Source organism: Passer domesticus, chromosome 11, assembly GCF_036417665.1.
Source record: "Passer domesticus isolate bPasDom1 chromosome 11, bPasDom1.hap1, whole genome shotgun sequence".
NCBI lineage: Eukaryota > Metazoa > Chordata > Aves > Passeriformes > Passeridae > Passer > Passer domesticus.
The window spans coordinates 15,846,661-15,864,438 of NC_087484.1; the positions used below are offsets into that span (position 1 = coordinate 15,846,661).

At 39.2% G+C, this 17,778-nt stretch overlaps 1 protein-coding gene across 1 annotated transcript in view; it reads left to right on the forward strand.

Annotated features, from left to right (window-relative positions):
- LOC135278570 (uncharacterized) overlaps positions 1-17,778 on the forward strand; it is a 230,648-nt gene that overhangs the window by 76,958 nt on the left and 135,912 nt on the right. Inside the window, exons 5-6 of the mRNA XM_064385146.1 lie at positions 5,529-5,618; positions 10,501-10,639. Coding sequence (XP_064241216.1) covers positions 5,529-5,618; positions 10,501-10,562 — 152 coding nt within the window. The 3' untranslated portion in view covers positions 10,563-10,639. The remainder of the gene's footprint in view (positions 1-5,528; positions 5,619-10,500; positions 10,640-17,778) is intronic.

A 17,778-nucleotide genomic window follows, 5' to 3' on the forward strand; every position in this document is an offset into this window, starting at 1 on the left:
CAGGAGGTTAAAAAAAATGTTTTATTGCAGAGGGATGACTTTTTGTGTACAAGTTCATGCACTAGATGTGTGTTCTTTCATTTAGCTTGCAAGAAGTGACTAAATAAATTAGCTATGGCATTTAATTAGTTTTATTTGTGTTTTACCAGGTGACTTGTAATATTATGGGTGAATAGGGATCTGATGTTTCAAATGCCAGCCAGTTGCAAGTACAACATTTAAAAGTAGCAGAATAGAGCTGAAAGCTTCATAAACACTTTCTTCCATCTTAATTCCGCAAAGCACTCGAATACATCAAAGTTAGCTGTTTTACTGGATTGATTCTGTTTTTTTACAGGTTTCTCTGACAGATTTACAGCATCTTGGCTGTTTTGTTTTTTTTTTTTAACATTGAGAAAATTTGGCTAAAGATGGCTTAGAACAGTAATGAGATCCTGTTCAAATGAATGCTTCCTCTAAAGATGTTGGGATGTGTGCCTATAAGTACATGTATGTGTTGAGAGCATAAGCATGGTCACATGATGCTGTTTTCTCCAGCTGTGTGCATTGCTTATCTTCCCCCTTTTTAATATTCAAAATCCATTATGGTTAGAGGTCAGAATCTGTCTTTAAACCAGCTATGTTTGGCTGAGCCTTTTCCCCCCTCCTCCTTTGAGCCATCCATAGCTGTCTTTTGCTGTGTTCTTACTCTGAGACTTACTCTCTACATTTATTGGCTGAGCCTCTGCCATGCTGAATGTAAAGCTGAGCAAAAGCCATTTTTCTATGGTTTCTGAACAAGAGAGGGAGGCTGAATTCTAATAGGAGAAAAAAAAGGAAATAAAAAATTCTTTCTATTTTCTGAGAAACATTAATTCCTGGTGGGAATTCTCTGCTATGTATATTCTGCTTCTGGTTGATCACAGCTGTCTCATTATTTTTTCTTGTAAAAATTAATCAGTTTTAGGAAGGAAATTATTTTTCAGGCTCTCAGGTAGGAGGAGTCAGACCTCAGTCTTCTGTATTTCTGTTTGTGGGGACTTTGTTGTTTATAGTTTAGGGTACATAATTATTACAGCAGAATTGTCAAAATGAGAATTTATTTCCCTGAGGTTTAAATTCTAGTACTGCACCAGTGCTAAAGGTTAGTCCAATTTCTGGTTCCAGAAAAAAAAGGAACTGAGTTAGCCCTGCTGAACTACAATTTTGTTTTCTCTGTGTTTCATAGTCATAGACAACTATAGGTTATCTATAACTATAACCATCTGAATGTGTTTTTAAATTTCAAACCTTCTGAAATTTCTTATTTATATATACACTTGTTAACATCTTTAACTGAGAATATTTTGCACTGTTCTAATGCTTTTCTCTTCTGAGATTCCATTTTTGGAGGCATTACTCATGTTGAGTGGTTATTCCTGACTTAAATACGTACTACTCAGGCCTTGTGGATTAGGTCTCATCTATTACTGGACAAGAATTTTCCCTTGGTTATGCATGTTTAACATTGCTAATCTCTTCTAACACATGAAGATTGAAGACTGACCGTGGTCTAGGCAGCTAACTGGTTTTAATTTGGAAGTATAGAGTGGTGAGTTGAGGTTAGTCAGTCCCCTTTTAATACAAAGATTGGCAGAAACGATGTTCCTGGAAATTATTTATGAATAGGTGAATGTTTTCATTCATGAATTCAAATACTCAACTGCGTTAGACACTATCAGTCAGCAAGCTAGAGATATCTGTACAGGAATTATTGGCATACATTGTACCTGCATCTCCTTTGTGGCTAGATTTGCAGGTGGGGTTGAACAACAAATTCTGTTGTTCAAAACCAGATGCAGCTGTTTTGATGCTTGCCAATATATTGATTTTTTTTCTCTTGAGACTTTGATTAACATATAATTATTTTTGCCATTTTGCTTGTTTTGCAGCATCTGTTCTACATGACATGTTTACTTTGTCTCATCTTGGTCTCTGTGACATGTTCCCACTCAGTATTTTTCAAATATTTTCTGTTGGGTTGGATGATTCATGTTTTTGCTGGACTTTATTGGCTCAATTTACTGCTTTTACTACTGTTTGTTTTCAGTTCTAATGTAAAGGCTTATTCCTCCTTTCTTCATTAAAATTATTATTTTCAGTACATAATGTCTTTATGGATGAGTCAGTTATCTTGTCTAGATGGAGAGGCTAATTTTCTTTGAAATCTCATGTGTCCATATGGCACTTGATTTGTCTTTGTTATGCTTGTTTTCTGCTGTCGTAGTTCTACTAATGGCAGTAGAAATATATTTATATAAAATTTATATAATAGTCCTTTAGTACTGATGGCACATATTACAGCATCTTTTATGCATATAGTAGGACAGGGTATAAGTATATATACTTATATACTTATTATATATAATATATATATATATAAAATATATACTTATTCTATATAGTATAAGTATATAGAAAACTCATGGCCTGTTCTCTGTGGCAAGAACCCCCATACTAAGAACTGGAATAATTTCAGCAAACTCTCTGACTTACCAGTTCAGAAGATCTTACCACTGTAGTTTCATGTTTGTAAATCTAGCTACTTTCAAGGAGGAATCAGTAGGAATCTGCACCTTGTTCACTCAGTGTTGCTGGTCACTGAGCAGTAGTAATATTCCTGCCTCTATACACAAGCTATTGATTGTTTTGTATGTTGATGAACTGGTTTTGACTATACATAGGAGCCTGAATTCCTTGTAATGAAAAGAATATCACTCAAACACAAAGCACACTAAACTAGATAAATACAAGAGGCATGATTGATTAGAGTGGTAATCATGTGTGCTTTCATTTTAGAGCAGAGACAAATGAGTTTCTTCCCACACAGAACTTTGAAGAACGAACCCAGTTTCCCATTGTATATCTACCAAAAGGTTCAGGAATACTCTTTGTGGTTTTCCTCCTTTTTGCATAAATAATTGTGCATAAGCATAAACTTATGGGATAATAATATTTTTGACAGATGTAGTGTGGGCAGAAGTGTTACAATTGTTCTTCGTAGTGGGCTGCTATTGAGTTTCAGGCTAGTCAGGCAGTGTTGAATTAAACTTGAAAGTCCTTTTGGTAGAGAGGGCAATTTTTGCTAAGTTTTCACATGATAGTTTATGAACTGAACAGACAAAGATTAGAGATTTTTGTCCAGTTCAACTGGGTACTCCTGCAAAATTAAGCCTAGTCTCTTACAGGATGCAGTAAAAAAGGTAGGAAGGAAAAGGAGTCACTGTTGTCTGTTTCAGGAGACAGTATTGAGCATGTGGCTCCAACTTAGCTCTCATTGTATGGCATTAGATGGTTCAGTAGTGATAGGAAATACCCTGCAGAGGATCTCAGATTATGTGAACTGTACTGTTTTAACTCACACAAAGACTGTCAGTAAGGACATCAGGTATGGATTTGCCAGGTTTCCTTATACTGCTCTAATCAAACAAGCATGGGCTTAGAAAGGAGTGGTTGAACCAAAACTATCTGGGAGCTGAAGCAGTCAAGGAAAAATTATCTTTTCTGAAATATTTTCTCAAGCAAGGACCATCTCATTTGGGTGGTAAATTTACCTTACTCAGTTCTGGCATAGAGTTCTCAGTTCCTGAAAACCATTTTGGCACCTATGTTCAGCTGTGAACCACCAGGAGCAGGAACTCAAGAAGCAGACTGGAAGTAGTGGATGGTATGGCCCTGTGCCCTTATCTCATAAGGTTCATCTTGGTCAAAACTAGTTTCTATTCTAGTTTTTAAGCTTTGGAAAGTAGAGAGTGCAGAAATCTCCCTTTGGCTTAGAGAAAGTTGTTCTGGTTTTCTTCCCATGCAGCTTTGAAGATCCAGCTGCAATTTCTTGCAGTTCATCCAGATCTCACTGTGTAATTTGTGTCACAACAAAAACCCTGCAGCTGCTTTTGTGTACTGATGCCGACCGAGGTGGTTGGTAGAGACCCTGTCTGTAGTGAGGGATGAATGAGCAAGGATGGGCGCTGCAAACTCAGTCCAAAATTTACCCTGGGGTTTTGTTTCTGGTGAGGGTTGTGGTTGCTGGAGATGTTTAGTCATCAGGGAAACTAAATGTTGCTTCTCATCTCCTCTAAAGAGTCAGTTGGTGTCATACCAGCCTAGCACAGTGGTGCTGAAATCTGCACCTGGAGTGATTCCAAATGAGGTACCCCACTCACAGCCCAGCTACCTCTTACATCCGTGCTTGTGTGCTGGATGGAGAGAAAGGTAACAGTCCACTACATCATTTGCCAGGTTTTAATTCTCATGTTTACTTCCCATTCCACACTGGCATATTAGCACTTCCCTACAGACTTTAGACAGACCTTCTTCTGTGAGTTTGGGAAGTGTTTTTCTTCTTCCTCATCAAGTGAGAATGACAACATTTTAAATCCCTTCAGTATTTGAACTGCATATGTTATGCATGAGCTGATGCTCTTAGGGCTCAAGGCATTTTGGACTTTCTGGTGTCCTTTTCCCCCCAAGATTTTGGTTGCCCCATGCTTGAAGTCTGAGACTCATAAGAAAGACTTAAGAGGGAGAAAAAGAAGCCAAATTCCCATAAATACATTTGATAGACAGGGAAACTAAGGCAGAAGAGACCACACAGTAGTTTCATGTCTGAGCCAGGAGAAACTTCAGATGATCCAACTTGTGCTTTAATTGTGAGAAAACACTATCTTCCTCCTCAATTCCTTAGCTGGTTAAAGCTCCTTCTCTGTCCTGGAGTGAGATTTCCACGTACAAAGCTTCTGAGAATCACCACTCTGGGGATTGCTGTTAACTCCAAAATGTGTTATTTGCACACTGAAGTACTTAACTAAGGAGCTTTTCTTTTTCCAGTTGCAGTCACTGGAGGCTTCATAGTAATAGAGCTGTCTTCTGCTCTCTGCCAAGTTTATTTTCCAAAAGAAATATCTGAATGAGGAAACAATGACTAAATTGGATATGTGAACTGTCTAGCATACTCCAAAGGTCCACATATTAACAAGAGAGAGGACTTTTGGATGGCTGAAGGATGTATTATAATGACTAAATTAATATTTTGTGAAATTGAGGGGGAAAAGAAAAGGAAATGAAATTGGCTATCAGGAAACACTTTGACAAGGGATATTTGCTGAAAGTCTCATGACCTGGGACAGAAAGTATAGGGAGAAACTCTCTATTGATGTAGGGTGCACTTTATAACCAAAAAAGTATTTTCCATCTCCCCACTTTTTTAAACTGATTCTGTGTTCAGCATCACTCATGTGTTAGTGTCAGGCTTAAAACAATGCCTACAAAATTTGGCATAATTTTAAGGCTGTTGGAAGAAAGAGGCAAAAAATATTTAAAAACTGGGGGTGATGGGAAGCTGTGAGGGAAGAGTTGGGGCTGGGGCTCAGCCCATGTTTCACAACGGCTTTCTCAAGTCCCACTGACAGTTTGCAAAGGGTGGGACCTGAGAGCCTTGATTGCCCTGATGAGCCCCACCTGGGCTCACCCTATTTAAACCCAATGCAGAGCCTCTCTTTCTTTTCATACAGTGCCGCTGCAGTGCCTTGCCTGCTCCATCCCTGGGTTGGTTTCTGTTGCTGGGACAGGAAACATCTTTTTTGTCAAGGAGAGGGTTAGTGGTGAGTCAGCTTTAGTACTATTTTCATATCACGCTTTTAATTTGAAATTTTTTTTTGGTTTTTGTAATTTAACTTGTCAAATCAGTTCACGTCCATAGAGCAGAAGTGATCTTTAGGCCAAATTGTCTGAATGCTCAGGAAGAAAATGGGATATCTCACAGAGGAGAGAAAGAAACTTGTGTTATCTGGCAAGTTTCAGGCTCAGATGGAGAGTTAAAATGTCAGCTAACTGGGCCAAACTACAACCTGTGATAAACTCTGGCCTTCCATGGAGATTGCTCTGTTTTGCTTAGTTTGGTATGAAATCACCTTGCAGTAGCTTGGAGTTAAGCTTTCTTGTCTTCTTCTTTTCCTCTGTGTAATGCTTACTACACCTTGAGACTTGGAAGTTTTTGTTTTGATTGAACAATATGAAGAGTGAAAAATAGCCTTCTAAAGTGAATGTCCTTTCTTGCTCCTTCAAGAGCTTTTTCCCAGTCCTGAGTACATTTAACAGCCATTTCTGGGCAGTGTTTGAAACCCACACAGGTTGTAAGGCTTGAAATAGTTCTGCTGCAGTGCCTGAAGCTGCACATGTGTTCTAATTTGGAGATTGAAAGCAGCTGTGAGAGCTGGTCAGGTGTGCTGCAGCCAGGGGCTGGAAGAGCTTCACTCTGAGAGCTGCTGTGGAAAAGAGCTGCTTTGAAAACTGCCGCAGCTGGGGCACTGCTTTACAAGGTAGCAGTTTTACCCGTGTCGAATTACACTAAACACTTATTGTGCTGTAGGTGACTGTACTGTACATAAATATACAGTTTTCTAACAGCACTGGCAAAGGTGTTGAACCATTTGCTGGGATTTTGGTTTGTTATTCACAGATATCGTTGGTTAATTTAATAGCATTTACAAGTTGTCAAAGTCAGTTTGAAGATTCTTAGGCTTCCATGAGATTTTCTGTCAATAAAGGTACCAGAACCTGGTCCAGGGCCAATATTTTACAAGGATTAGAGCAGTAAAAATGAAAGGAATCCTGTTAATCTGCCTAAACAGTTGCTGCAGATATTTGAGTTGTGGGGAATAGGGGTGGATTTATTTGTTAGTTGGTTTTGAAAGAGAAATATTTGAAAAAAGGCACTTTTGCATTCCATGCAGCTTGTTAAATATCTTGATTATATAATAATTCTACAGTACACCACCAACAAAACATTGATAGAATATACTTACAATTTCCAGTGGAGAATTTCACTGGCCACAGGAAGGTAAGAATGACTATTATAACACATAAGAGGAAGATTGAGAAATGGAATAAATTAGTGAAAACATGGCCTGGTAATGTTTTTGGGAGAGGCAGTGGGTTAAGTGCATCATGCGAAGGGGGCCACATGCAACTGCAAGCCCCAGGAAATTAATGGAGTCTTACCAGGCCAAGACCCACCTTGTACAAATGCATTTGAAGTCTTTGAACACACAAGGTTTTTTTTTTTCTGCCATCTTAACTATTTCTTCTATTAGTATCAGCATAACTGGAATTCCTCATAGTATTTGTTCAGTGCTCATTTCATCCTTTAATAAAAGGATCTGTCTTTCTAAAGATAAGCTTATTTTTCCACCCCAAAGAGAAAAGCAAGAATGCTTGACAGCTCCTTTCTTTCTTTCCTCTACTCACTATGCAGCAAATAATCAATCTTGGCTGAATGACATTTTAGAGAAATTACAGTCGTAAATGTGTCAGTACTTAAGAAAAGTGTAAAATGCCCCTTGCATTTACATGGGTGGGAAATCAGGATTTAGCTAAATATACATGTGGCTGAAGAAAGCATAGAAATAAAAAGGATCTTGTAACAAGAAAATTACAAGGCAGCTTTTTGAAAAAAATTGCATGAATGGTCACCACTGTGAAGATTTAAATGGGTGGCTCCCAAATGAATCCTTGAGAAGAGTGAGGGTGCCTAATTCTGGTGGTGCTGAGTGCCCTTGGCATCAGACCCCTTCTTAGAAAAGGTTCTTCTTGTGCTCTCTTTGCTGCTGCAAGATCAGACATCACATACCAAGTTTTGTGGGCTGGTCTGTAACTGTTTTTCTCCTCCTTTCTCCCAGGTTTTTGGAACAATGTATTTACCCTTATTTCAATAATAATGTAATAACATGCATTGATCCTTTAAACACCTACAGTTTAAAGCTTTTTCCCAGTGGCACCTCAGCAGGCTTTGCAAACAGTGATCAATCAATAACCTTCACAAAGCCCTTTGCATCCCTCTCCTAGTAACACAGGGAACTGAAGGATAAGGGTGTTGAAAGACTTGGCCAAGGTCACACAAGGAGTTGGTAGCTGACTTTTTAAATCTCAGACTCCTATTTCAGACTTCAGACCACACGTCCTGCACATAAGCATGTTTATATTTTGGGCAGGGTATAGGGAACAGTCTTGCCACAGTGACTTTCCAGGTCACTGACTATTCCTTTATAAATTCTAAACTTTCCAAAGCCAAGTGTCTGAAAAGGAAAAATATGAGGGATGCTCCAAGAGTGAGAAAGCTGATGTTGCAAGGATGTAGATTTCTCACTAAGGGAAACCACTGAAGTGTTCCAACTTAATTTGGTTTGCCACTGACCAACAGGCTGGTGATGGTGACGCTGTCTTGCAGTCTGCCTGTGCGAGGTGTTGGTTAATGTTGCTACAACAGATATTCATTATAACCTACAGTTACCCACAGTTTACTCTGTTTATGCAACCATTTAGTGGTTATTCATTAAAAATAAAATTTATGTATGGTTATTGGGTGTGTATTTTGGCAGGGAAGTGACCTTGGCAGAAACCTGTCTGGATCAACACTCAGCTAGCAGTCACTCTTTATGTTGTCATATAAAACCTTGTTAAATAATATTTTGTTTCTATCTTCAATTGCTGTTATATAAGACCAGTAATGAAAGTCTCCCAAAGGATTGGTAAATGGGAGTGAGTTTTTCTGTACATTTTCTCTATAAAATAAAGAGCTAAGCCAATGAGTGTCAACATTATTGCCTAGTTGAAATGCTTGCTGTAAACTCTGATAGTAAATTGTTTACTTTTAGATTTTTGCAGGTTTAAAAGTTCTCTACATTTAAATACAATTTGAATGGCTTTTGGAGAACTAAGGATAATTCACATTCGGAAAGCATTTAACTTTCATTTCAGTGAGACTACTCACATGCTTAGAGTTAAGTGCTTGGCTGAATTGTTTAATGCTCAGAAAAGACACTAAAAGCCAGGGAGAATACGTAGCTTCCAGTGCCAAAACTGATTGTAGCTTAGATAGTTTAAAAAGACACCTTAATGTCAATGTGCAATGTCATTGTGTTTTACTAATTTTCATTTACTTGATGTCATTTTGATATAGCTTCAATTTCACCATGTTTTTCCCTGGCTTTTGTGATTTATTTTTGATCCTTTAAAATGGAAACTTTGCATGAAAATCAGTGGGTGGAAAGCTGCTATAAAGCTAAGAAGGAATGTTGATTCCTGCATTGATTATATTTAAATATATTGGTACAATTATTGGCAGCTTGAGGATGGAGGAAGGTGAATTGTGATGTTGGTTCATCTTCATCAACATTATCCATAAGGTCTGAAGGGTGCATTTGTTCTTCTAGAGGCAGAGACACGTTACAGGGACAGAAAGAAATGGTTAAACTGCTTATGGACTGCTGAAAGGAGGGGTGGTACAGAGACCTCCTGTTCTTTGTTGGCTGTGATTGCAGGACAAGGGCAGGAGAGCTGCAGCCATGTGGCTGCAGGGACTCTCTGGGCAACACCGAGAAAGCTTCCTCTTGTACCTAAGGGTTTGGATATGATAAGGTGAAGAACAGACAAAAAGGGGTCCCTAGCCCTGCTAGCTACTCTGACAAATGAGGGTAAATTCTATCCTCAAATGTTTTCCAGAACCAGAGGATATCTCCCTCTGGGGCACACCTGAAGCTCTCTCTCTTCACTGAAATAAATAAGTAGTTGGTTTCTTGAATCAGGAAAATCTGCCATAGAGCTTTGGTTGTCAGGAGAATGGAAAATGAACCTGCCCTTGGCTTCCAGAACAATTGGCATGCAGTCCCTGGTTGTCAGGGGAAAACAAAGAAATCTCAGGTTCTTGCTTTGGGGTAAAAACAAGCCAAGACGTGTCTTTGCTCTGGGCTGCCTGTGGTAGACACCTTTTGGAAAAGTTAGACTTCACCCACACTTACCACAGGGCAAGAATTATTTTCCCTCAGTCCACAGGGATATCGGTCTCTGTCATGAGGGAAGTGGCTGCATGGTGACTTCTGAATTGTGACCAGCACTGCTGTGTGTGCCTCAGCCCAGTGTAGGCTATGGCCCCTCCTGATACTTTCCTGTTAGGAGGCCAGGGCAAGTTCAGTTTCTCCCCCCTGGTGGCTACAAAATTAGAAAAGGAGAAATGCAAGACTCTTTTTAATGATGTTTCTTTTGAGAGAGGCTATGCCTGACTTTTGCAGGACTGTGTATTTTTTAGACTGTAGACCTTGCCTTCCTGAGTGGGCTATAACACCAGTTTCCCTGATCAAGCAAGCACCAGTTGCTTGATCTGCTGTCTTTGAGCTGAGGTCTTCTTTCTCACTGCTGAATTGTGCCCATATGGTGAACAGTTTATGCAGTCCTAACAGAAATTAAAAAATGGCTTTTGCCTCCTGGCCTCTCAGCACTCCCCAGGATGTTGTGCCTCGGAGTCCTTGCTCAGGGCTCTCCCTGGCACTGCTGATGTGAGCACTGTGGCAGGAGGGTCTGGCTGCCTGGTCTCCAGCTGTTGTAGCACCTGGCTTGTGTGTGTGCTGATAGGCAGCACTGTTCAGTGTGGCTTTTAATCTTCCCACAGTGGCAGCTCATCTACCCCTACTCCATCTTTTCTCTTTGCAGGGGAGAAGCATCTTTGTCCCCCCACTGTACTGGGAGGTGTTTCTGGGTGGTTCAGTGTGTGAGAAGGGCTCCAGATCACTTCTGTTGCTTTCCCTATCATAGCATTTTTGTGAGAATCCATGATATTTCCAGTGACTTGGTAAGAATCTCTTGGGAAAGTCTTGCAGCATTGTAATGCAAAGGCATCATCAATACAGGTAAAAGATATAATGCAGTGAAGAGAAAGTCTTTAGTTTGATAACTTAGCTGGAATTTGAAGCCTTTTGGAAAGTTTTTACAAAATTGCCATTGTTTTTGTATTTATAGCTTTTTTTTGTGAAGTGTTTTCTCTGTCCCTCATGTAATGTTGTACAGGAAGTTCCTTATGTTTAAGGAGAGAACTGTATGCCATGGTATGAATAGAGTGGTGAAATGGCCTTTATCCACAGGCCATCAGGAGCCGTCAGGTGAGCAATGCTCTTCACTGCAAAACAAGGCATGCAGTTAGGAGATGGAGTCCAGAGCCACACTTCTCATTTGTTCAGCTTCAAGGGATCCTAAAGATCCCTTGAATATGAGAAAAAATATATCAAACTAAATACTAGGGGAGAAACATATAACAATAAAGGGGTCATTTCATATGACAAGATACATTGTTTCTACTGCACAAGCATGGTTTTATTTTTGGTATGTGTGTTTAGCTACCAGAGCCTAAACATGCATGTTTCCCACCCTTTCATTTTTTTTTTTCTCTACTGTAGAACAACTTAGGAGCTGAGTAAGCTGTATCCTGGAAAAACACATTGCAGGAAATGGTATTTACCCTTTGATCTTTAGATCCTTCCTCTGCTGTGATATACAGTAACTTGTTTTGTCTTTGCTCAGGGAACAGGCTTTCTCCATTTAGATTTATAGCAATGGCTCATTGCTGTTAGAGGAGGCTTTACTGCCTTTCATAAAATAAGGGAAGAAAGGCCATGTTTTTCACTTATTTTACAACTTTCCATACTGTCTGGAGACCAAGGAATTTTGAATTATATATTTGATTGCAAGGTATTCATTGCATTGGATTGGCTGCTACTGTCCTGACTTTGAAGTGTCACTCCATGTACAGCCCCATTAAACTCAAAAGAAGCCTTTGTAGAGTGACTTGGCTAAATCAAAGTAAAGGTTTGCAGCACTTATCCCAGAATAGAGCATTTATATACCCAGTTTAATGCTCGGAGAGCAATGTAGTATCCACTGAGGCTGCATATTCACCTCCAGGTATATTACATTGAATTCTTTGTATTGACATAGCCAGGGATGCTATTTAGTATCAGCAAGGGAATCAGATCTGGACTGCATATATTATTGGATGATGATAAAGGGGAAAAGCTGAAACCACTGTGGGGAGTTGATACATGCCTCTAGCACATGCTTGAAGCCTTTCTATTTAACTGTAAGAAAGAGAGGACCACTTCCCACTTCTCTATGTACATTTCACTGAATCCTCCTGGGATGCTGCCAGGATAAGATTTGCTTTCTCTGCCTTTTAACTCCACCTGCCTTTTGTTATGTTGGAGGCATGCACTGATTGAGTTACAGCCTCAGTCTCCTCCTGGCAGGGTCCAAATTCTGTTCCAAACTGCCTCTGTTGCCTTGGAAATGCCAGATCAGTACGAGGAGGTACTTGATTGTAGGCAGTGGCCTTATGGACACCAAAGCTGTCTCTCTGTAGTGTCTGTTTGAAGGGTTAGTGCTCAAAACACCTCCCAGGCACTCAAGGGACAAGGACCTTCGACAGTAAAGTGGGAATTGGAATCGTTTGCTTTCAGCTCTTTATCAGCCCTCACTAACAACTTAAAATTAACAGAAAAGTGAAATTTTGGGGTGTAAAACTGCAGAAAGAGAAATAAAAAAGCTTCCATCTGTGTACAGTTATAAGCCTTTGTATTTGCTGTATTTAAGGACTTTGACACTTTTACCATGGTAGTGTTTTTGGAATATAAAGGATATAATAATGAAGGGAAGGAACACTGACAAGATGCAGAGGTAGATTTTTTCCCCCAAACTGTTATAAAAGCTGTAGGCAAGCATATGTTGGAGAATTTCCTACTGGTTTACTGTTCTATAATGCTGCTTAAAAATACAATGGATAAAATTTTATTTCTGATCCAGAATTATATTCATATGTAAATATAACATTTGTACAGAAAGAAACAAGAAAAAAAATCAGTAAAAATGCCTCTTTACATAAATTTACCATGTTTTGATTGCTTTATATGCTAGCCCTGATGATCTTTAATCTCCAAGATCTACAGTCATGCAACTGCTTTCTTTTTTTAATAACTTACACTTGAATTTTTCTAAGGAAAAAAGGCTCTTTATACAGCTGTATGCTTTCATGAGGAATTAATGACTTGATAAACATTAGACTGCTATTGTTTATTCAAATGCAGTCAGCTCCCTGAAAAGAAGGCCAGGTCGCATAGTGTGTGCATGATTTAGTGCAAGAAAGGGAAAATGTTTTTTGTAGCAAAACAAAGAGTAGGATCCGCAGCATAAACACCAGTAATTTCATACATGGAAAAATTCTCCTCTCTTACAGAATTCCCTGCTCCTCAATCACAGTTCTCATTTCTCCAGGCAAAGAATGGGAAAGAACCAAGTCCAAGTAGTCGAGTCAAGCTTTCTGTAGCTGTTCATGGGTCTCTAATCAATGAACAAGCTATGTCTATTAAAAGATACTGAAATAACAGTAAAGGCTAATAGAAATGCCTTGGCTACTGAAGTTACTTTTGTTTTAAAGATTATGCCTGATAGTCACCATTTATTTTGTGTGGGGATCTTGAGAAGGCAAGGAAGAAGTGTCTCAGCCTTAAGACAGTAAAGCACTTAATGTGCAACAATTTTGTTGATTGCCTGTGGAAGGACAGATAATAGAGCCCTTTTTTTCCTAAGAGTTCAGGAGATGATCCTGAAATTCACATTTTCAGGAATGTCTTTATGAGGAATCATGATAGAAACAAAATGACAGCCAAGGATTGCAAATATAGTCCTTGAGGTTGTTTGTGAAAACCTCCACCAGGGCCCCAGTTTTTGGTATAGGTTTTATTTATGTGGGCTGCTGTTTGGGGACATGGTGTGCAGTGTTCTGTGCCCTACAAATTACTGCTTCTTTCCAAGTTTCAAATGTTGCTGCTTTAGCTCTAAATGCCTAAGTCTTTGGGTAACACAAGTGTGCATCTGAACATTTTGCACCCAGTAGTTACCATACACCTGGGAAAGGGCTGACTCCAGGCTGCTGGAGGTTGCATGGGATGTATTGCCCCAAAATGCAGTTTTGTCTAAGGGTCAAAACCTGTCAGTTCTGTGTGACCCAGTGGAACTAGGAAAGAGCTGCTGTCTAGGGGACAATGGGAATATAGGGGTAGGTGCCTTTGGGATCCCTCAGCCTGCTTTACCCTGCAAAATCTTCCAGGGCAGCAGCAGGAGGGTGAAGATGGAAGCAGGCACAGAGCAGTAACATCAGCAGCCTCTTGGCTTCTTATCACACAGGGATGTTTTCTGTTGTTATTGTGACTTTGCCAGCCCCAGGATGCCACTGTCTGCTTTGTGGCTACAGCTGGCCATAGCTGGTGTCAGGAGATGCTGCCATGTCAGTCTGGGATTTAGAATTTTGGAGAGCCAGAACTGGGATTATCCCAGAATGGGATGGGTAGGAAGGGACCATAGCAAGTCACTTGGTCTAACTGCTCAGGCAGGGTTGTCCTTGTGCCTACGGCACAGAATTTCATCCAGACAGTTCTGGAATATGTCCAGTGAGGGAGACTCTACACCCTGATCTTGTCCTTGGGCCTCTGTTCCTCTTTATGCAAGCCTTGCAATAGTAATTATCCTATAATGAGCTGAGTTACTAAATGAGTCTAGCATCAGTTATTGTAGTAATTAATCAGCCTAGCTGGAATGGATAATTCTGTTGTTTATTCTAGAAATAGAGTAGATTGGTCTGCAATCTTGTAACAGCAGAAGTATTTTAACTTTGACCTGGAACAGGTTGTAAGTTGACTCTGAAATGTAACACAAAGCTCACACCAACTGCAAGTTTGCTGATGACTTCAGTGGTCAGTGGGTCTTGCCAAAGAGATCCATATCTTCTTTCACTGGTGCCAATGACAGAGTTTCCATTGTGTGGGAGAAAGCCAGAGTGGTCCTCCAGCATGAATAACGCTTAAGCAATAAAGACATTAACTTGGTCATGCTTTTTTTTTGGGTCTGTGAGAGTGAAACTTATTTTCAGACAATTCCAGTTATTGTCATCATCTTCTGCTTTAAAAATAAGCTACATATGAAACACCTTGAAGTGTCAAAGAGACACAGAAATGATGTTTCCCAAGAACGCAGCCTGAAGTTTTGATTATAGATGTGACTGAGGATGTGACATTATGGATGTGACTGAGGAGCAGTATGGTTGAAAAGTCAAACTTATAATTTTGAGGGGGGTGAGGTCCCAAGGCATGTGGTTTTTTTTTTATTTTATTATAGTAATGGATGGCAATGTTGATAACTGGCATAGATCTATGTTCTTTTACAGAATCTTTTATGTTGGAGAGCAGGGTCAACACCATACAATGATGCAGAGTGTTAAACTTTTGACTAATCTGAATACTAATAATTATGTTAATGGGTAGGAACTGATGTGAAGGAATATACAGTTTTATGTGTGGCCAAGGCCATTTTGATTTAAAAGATCAGAGTAGAGCATCTTGCACTAGACAGTTACAGGGCAATTGCTGAGTGTTTTCTGCTTGTCATATTGAATTACATGTAGTGATTTATGGAGTAGTCCCTGTTTAGGCCTCCTAACCCAGAATAATATTTTACTGAAATTAAATATTCTGTGGTAGATGTATGTCTAACAATAAATAATCACAGACAGCCTGAAGTATTTACTGGGGTATAGCTGTGAAATGTCAACAAGATGTTGTAAGTGCACTTGCCAGAAATTATGCATGAGAAGTGTCTTAAATCCTGGCTTTGAAGGTGGGATCTAAATTAAAAAAAAAGTACAAGTAAAAAACCCCATGTCTTTTGTTTTTGATGTGCTTTTTACATTTTCTTGCATATGCTCCATAAATAATATGAGGTTTGAGGCTGTGCTTCCATTGTATCAAAGCTGGACACCTAAAATGCTTCTTACTGACCCATGTTTCTTAAACTCAGCATATTTATGGCTGGATTCCACCAATTTTAGCTGAGGTGCCAGAAAATGTCCAGTCACAGCAGGACTGAGTTTAGCACTGGCAAATTTTCCTGGCCTCCTGGCCACTCATTAATTTACTCTGGGCATGAACTCTATGCTAAAGCTCACACTGATGTATTTCTGCAGCTCTCCTTGATCATGCACAGTAAAATATTGCTATGATAGCCTGCACTACAATGATGCCATTGTAAGGACATGAACATCAGAATAATTATGCAGTTTCAGACTAAAAGTTCACCTTGCCTACTTATTGTCTGTGGCAGTGACCAGAAGTGGATGCCTGAAGAATTTACAAATAGGGCAGGTACATGGGAATACTTAGCCCAAACACTCTTGATAGCTTTTCAATAGCTTGCATCTCAGAGGCAATCAAAATGAGATGGCTCCTACTATTTAGTTACCTTTTGGGGTTTCTCTTTCATTAAATTGAACAGTCTCTCCTCAAACTTACATAAATGTAGGTATCTGCTGTGTCCTTTGTCAGGGTACTCACATTTTGGGTCCTCATAAGTCTAACACATGACTAATGCTTCTTTAGATGGAAAAAACTGGATATGGAGTCAATTCATACTTAGTATTGCTTTGTATGTTTTTGGTCTCCTCAACTATGTTTTCTTTGCAAGTTAATTAAAGCTGTGATCAATTAATGATGTTCAAAGGCATTTGATACATTCATAAATGTGTTTTTTCTTCCTGTTTAACTGCATCCATTGGCCAATGGCAGCACTGGAAAGCAATGAAAATAAATAGAAAGCAAACACAATTTAATTTGCCTAGTTGTTACTTAGTCTCTTGATACACAGTCACCAGAGTGTTTTCACTTTTCTGTTTAGGAGGGAAATTATGGCTAGTGTTTTAAATGACAATTCAAAAAAAGTGAAAGATTTGTAATTGCTGAATGAAAGTATCTGAAGTTCTGTCTGGTAGTTGGAATTATGTAATGGGAGAGAGGAGAGATTGTGCCTAAGCATAGCTCAAATAAGCTTGAGCAAGCTGAGTTTTTTTTTTTTTTTCACATCTGAAAGTGAGTGAGACTGTTATTCTGGTTGTAAATCATGGGAGAAAGCCAAGAAACCTATTGGTGCTGTCAAAACCAATTGTGTGTGTTATTGTGGCCACTGTATTGGCAAAATAAATATATTTACACATATAATGGGGAATATGATTGTGAGTCAGCATCAGGAGAACTATGTCAAGAATTTCTCAGCACAAGTTTTTATTCAGTGCTTTTGTGTTGGTATTTGTGGCAGTTTCTCATTAGTCTGGCTCCACTTTATTTTTCGCATGCCTACCACTATGATTCTAGCTGTAATCAGTATGAAAAGTATTCAATAATCAAACAGCAGTTCTGTACTTCTGATGAAAAAAGCTGTGATCAAAATGTTCACGGGTCAGTTTCTTTTTTTGCATTCACAGGGTTTATTCCTGACTCAAAGCTATTGAGGAGTTCCACCTGCACACAAGAAACTGTCCTGAAGAGTAATCGCTTTTATAACTTTGCAGATATGAATGAAAGGAGAAGGATTGTGTCCCACATCAATCTTTTTCATTTTTTATTCCAGAATGAATGTGTAAATGTAAAAGCAATTAAAGTAGAAGAATGTTCCCTAGTTTTATATTGCAACTATTAGTACATACCTGAGTAAGCATTGGAGCATGGAGTCACAGAATGGTTTGTGTTGGAAGGAACCTTGAAGACCACCTGGCCTCAATCCCCCTGCCATGGGACCTTTCACAAGGACAGGTTGCTCAAAGCCCCATCCAACCCAGTCTTGGATATGTATGAATAATGGTGTTAAAGGATTTCTGGAATCTATTTAAATTTCTCACTCCAGATATGTTTTTTATGAGCAATTCATCCATGGCTGTTTTGAGATTCTTCTAGAACTCTAAGAATATTTCTAGATTAGCTCAAAATTACTGCTCTAATGGGATGGTCTGGGTTGTTTTTCTGCTACTGGATGCTTTTTTTATCCTATTCCCTGATGGATTGCTTCATGTTGAGCTGTGTAGAAGGGTTGCAGCAAATTTTGGGATGCAAAGTGTAGTGAAAT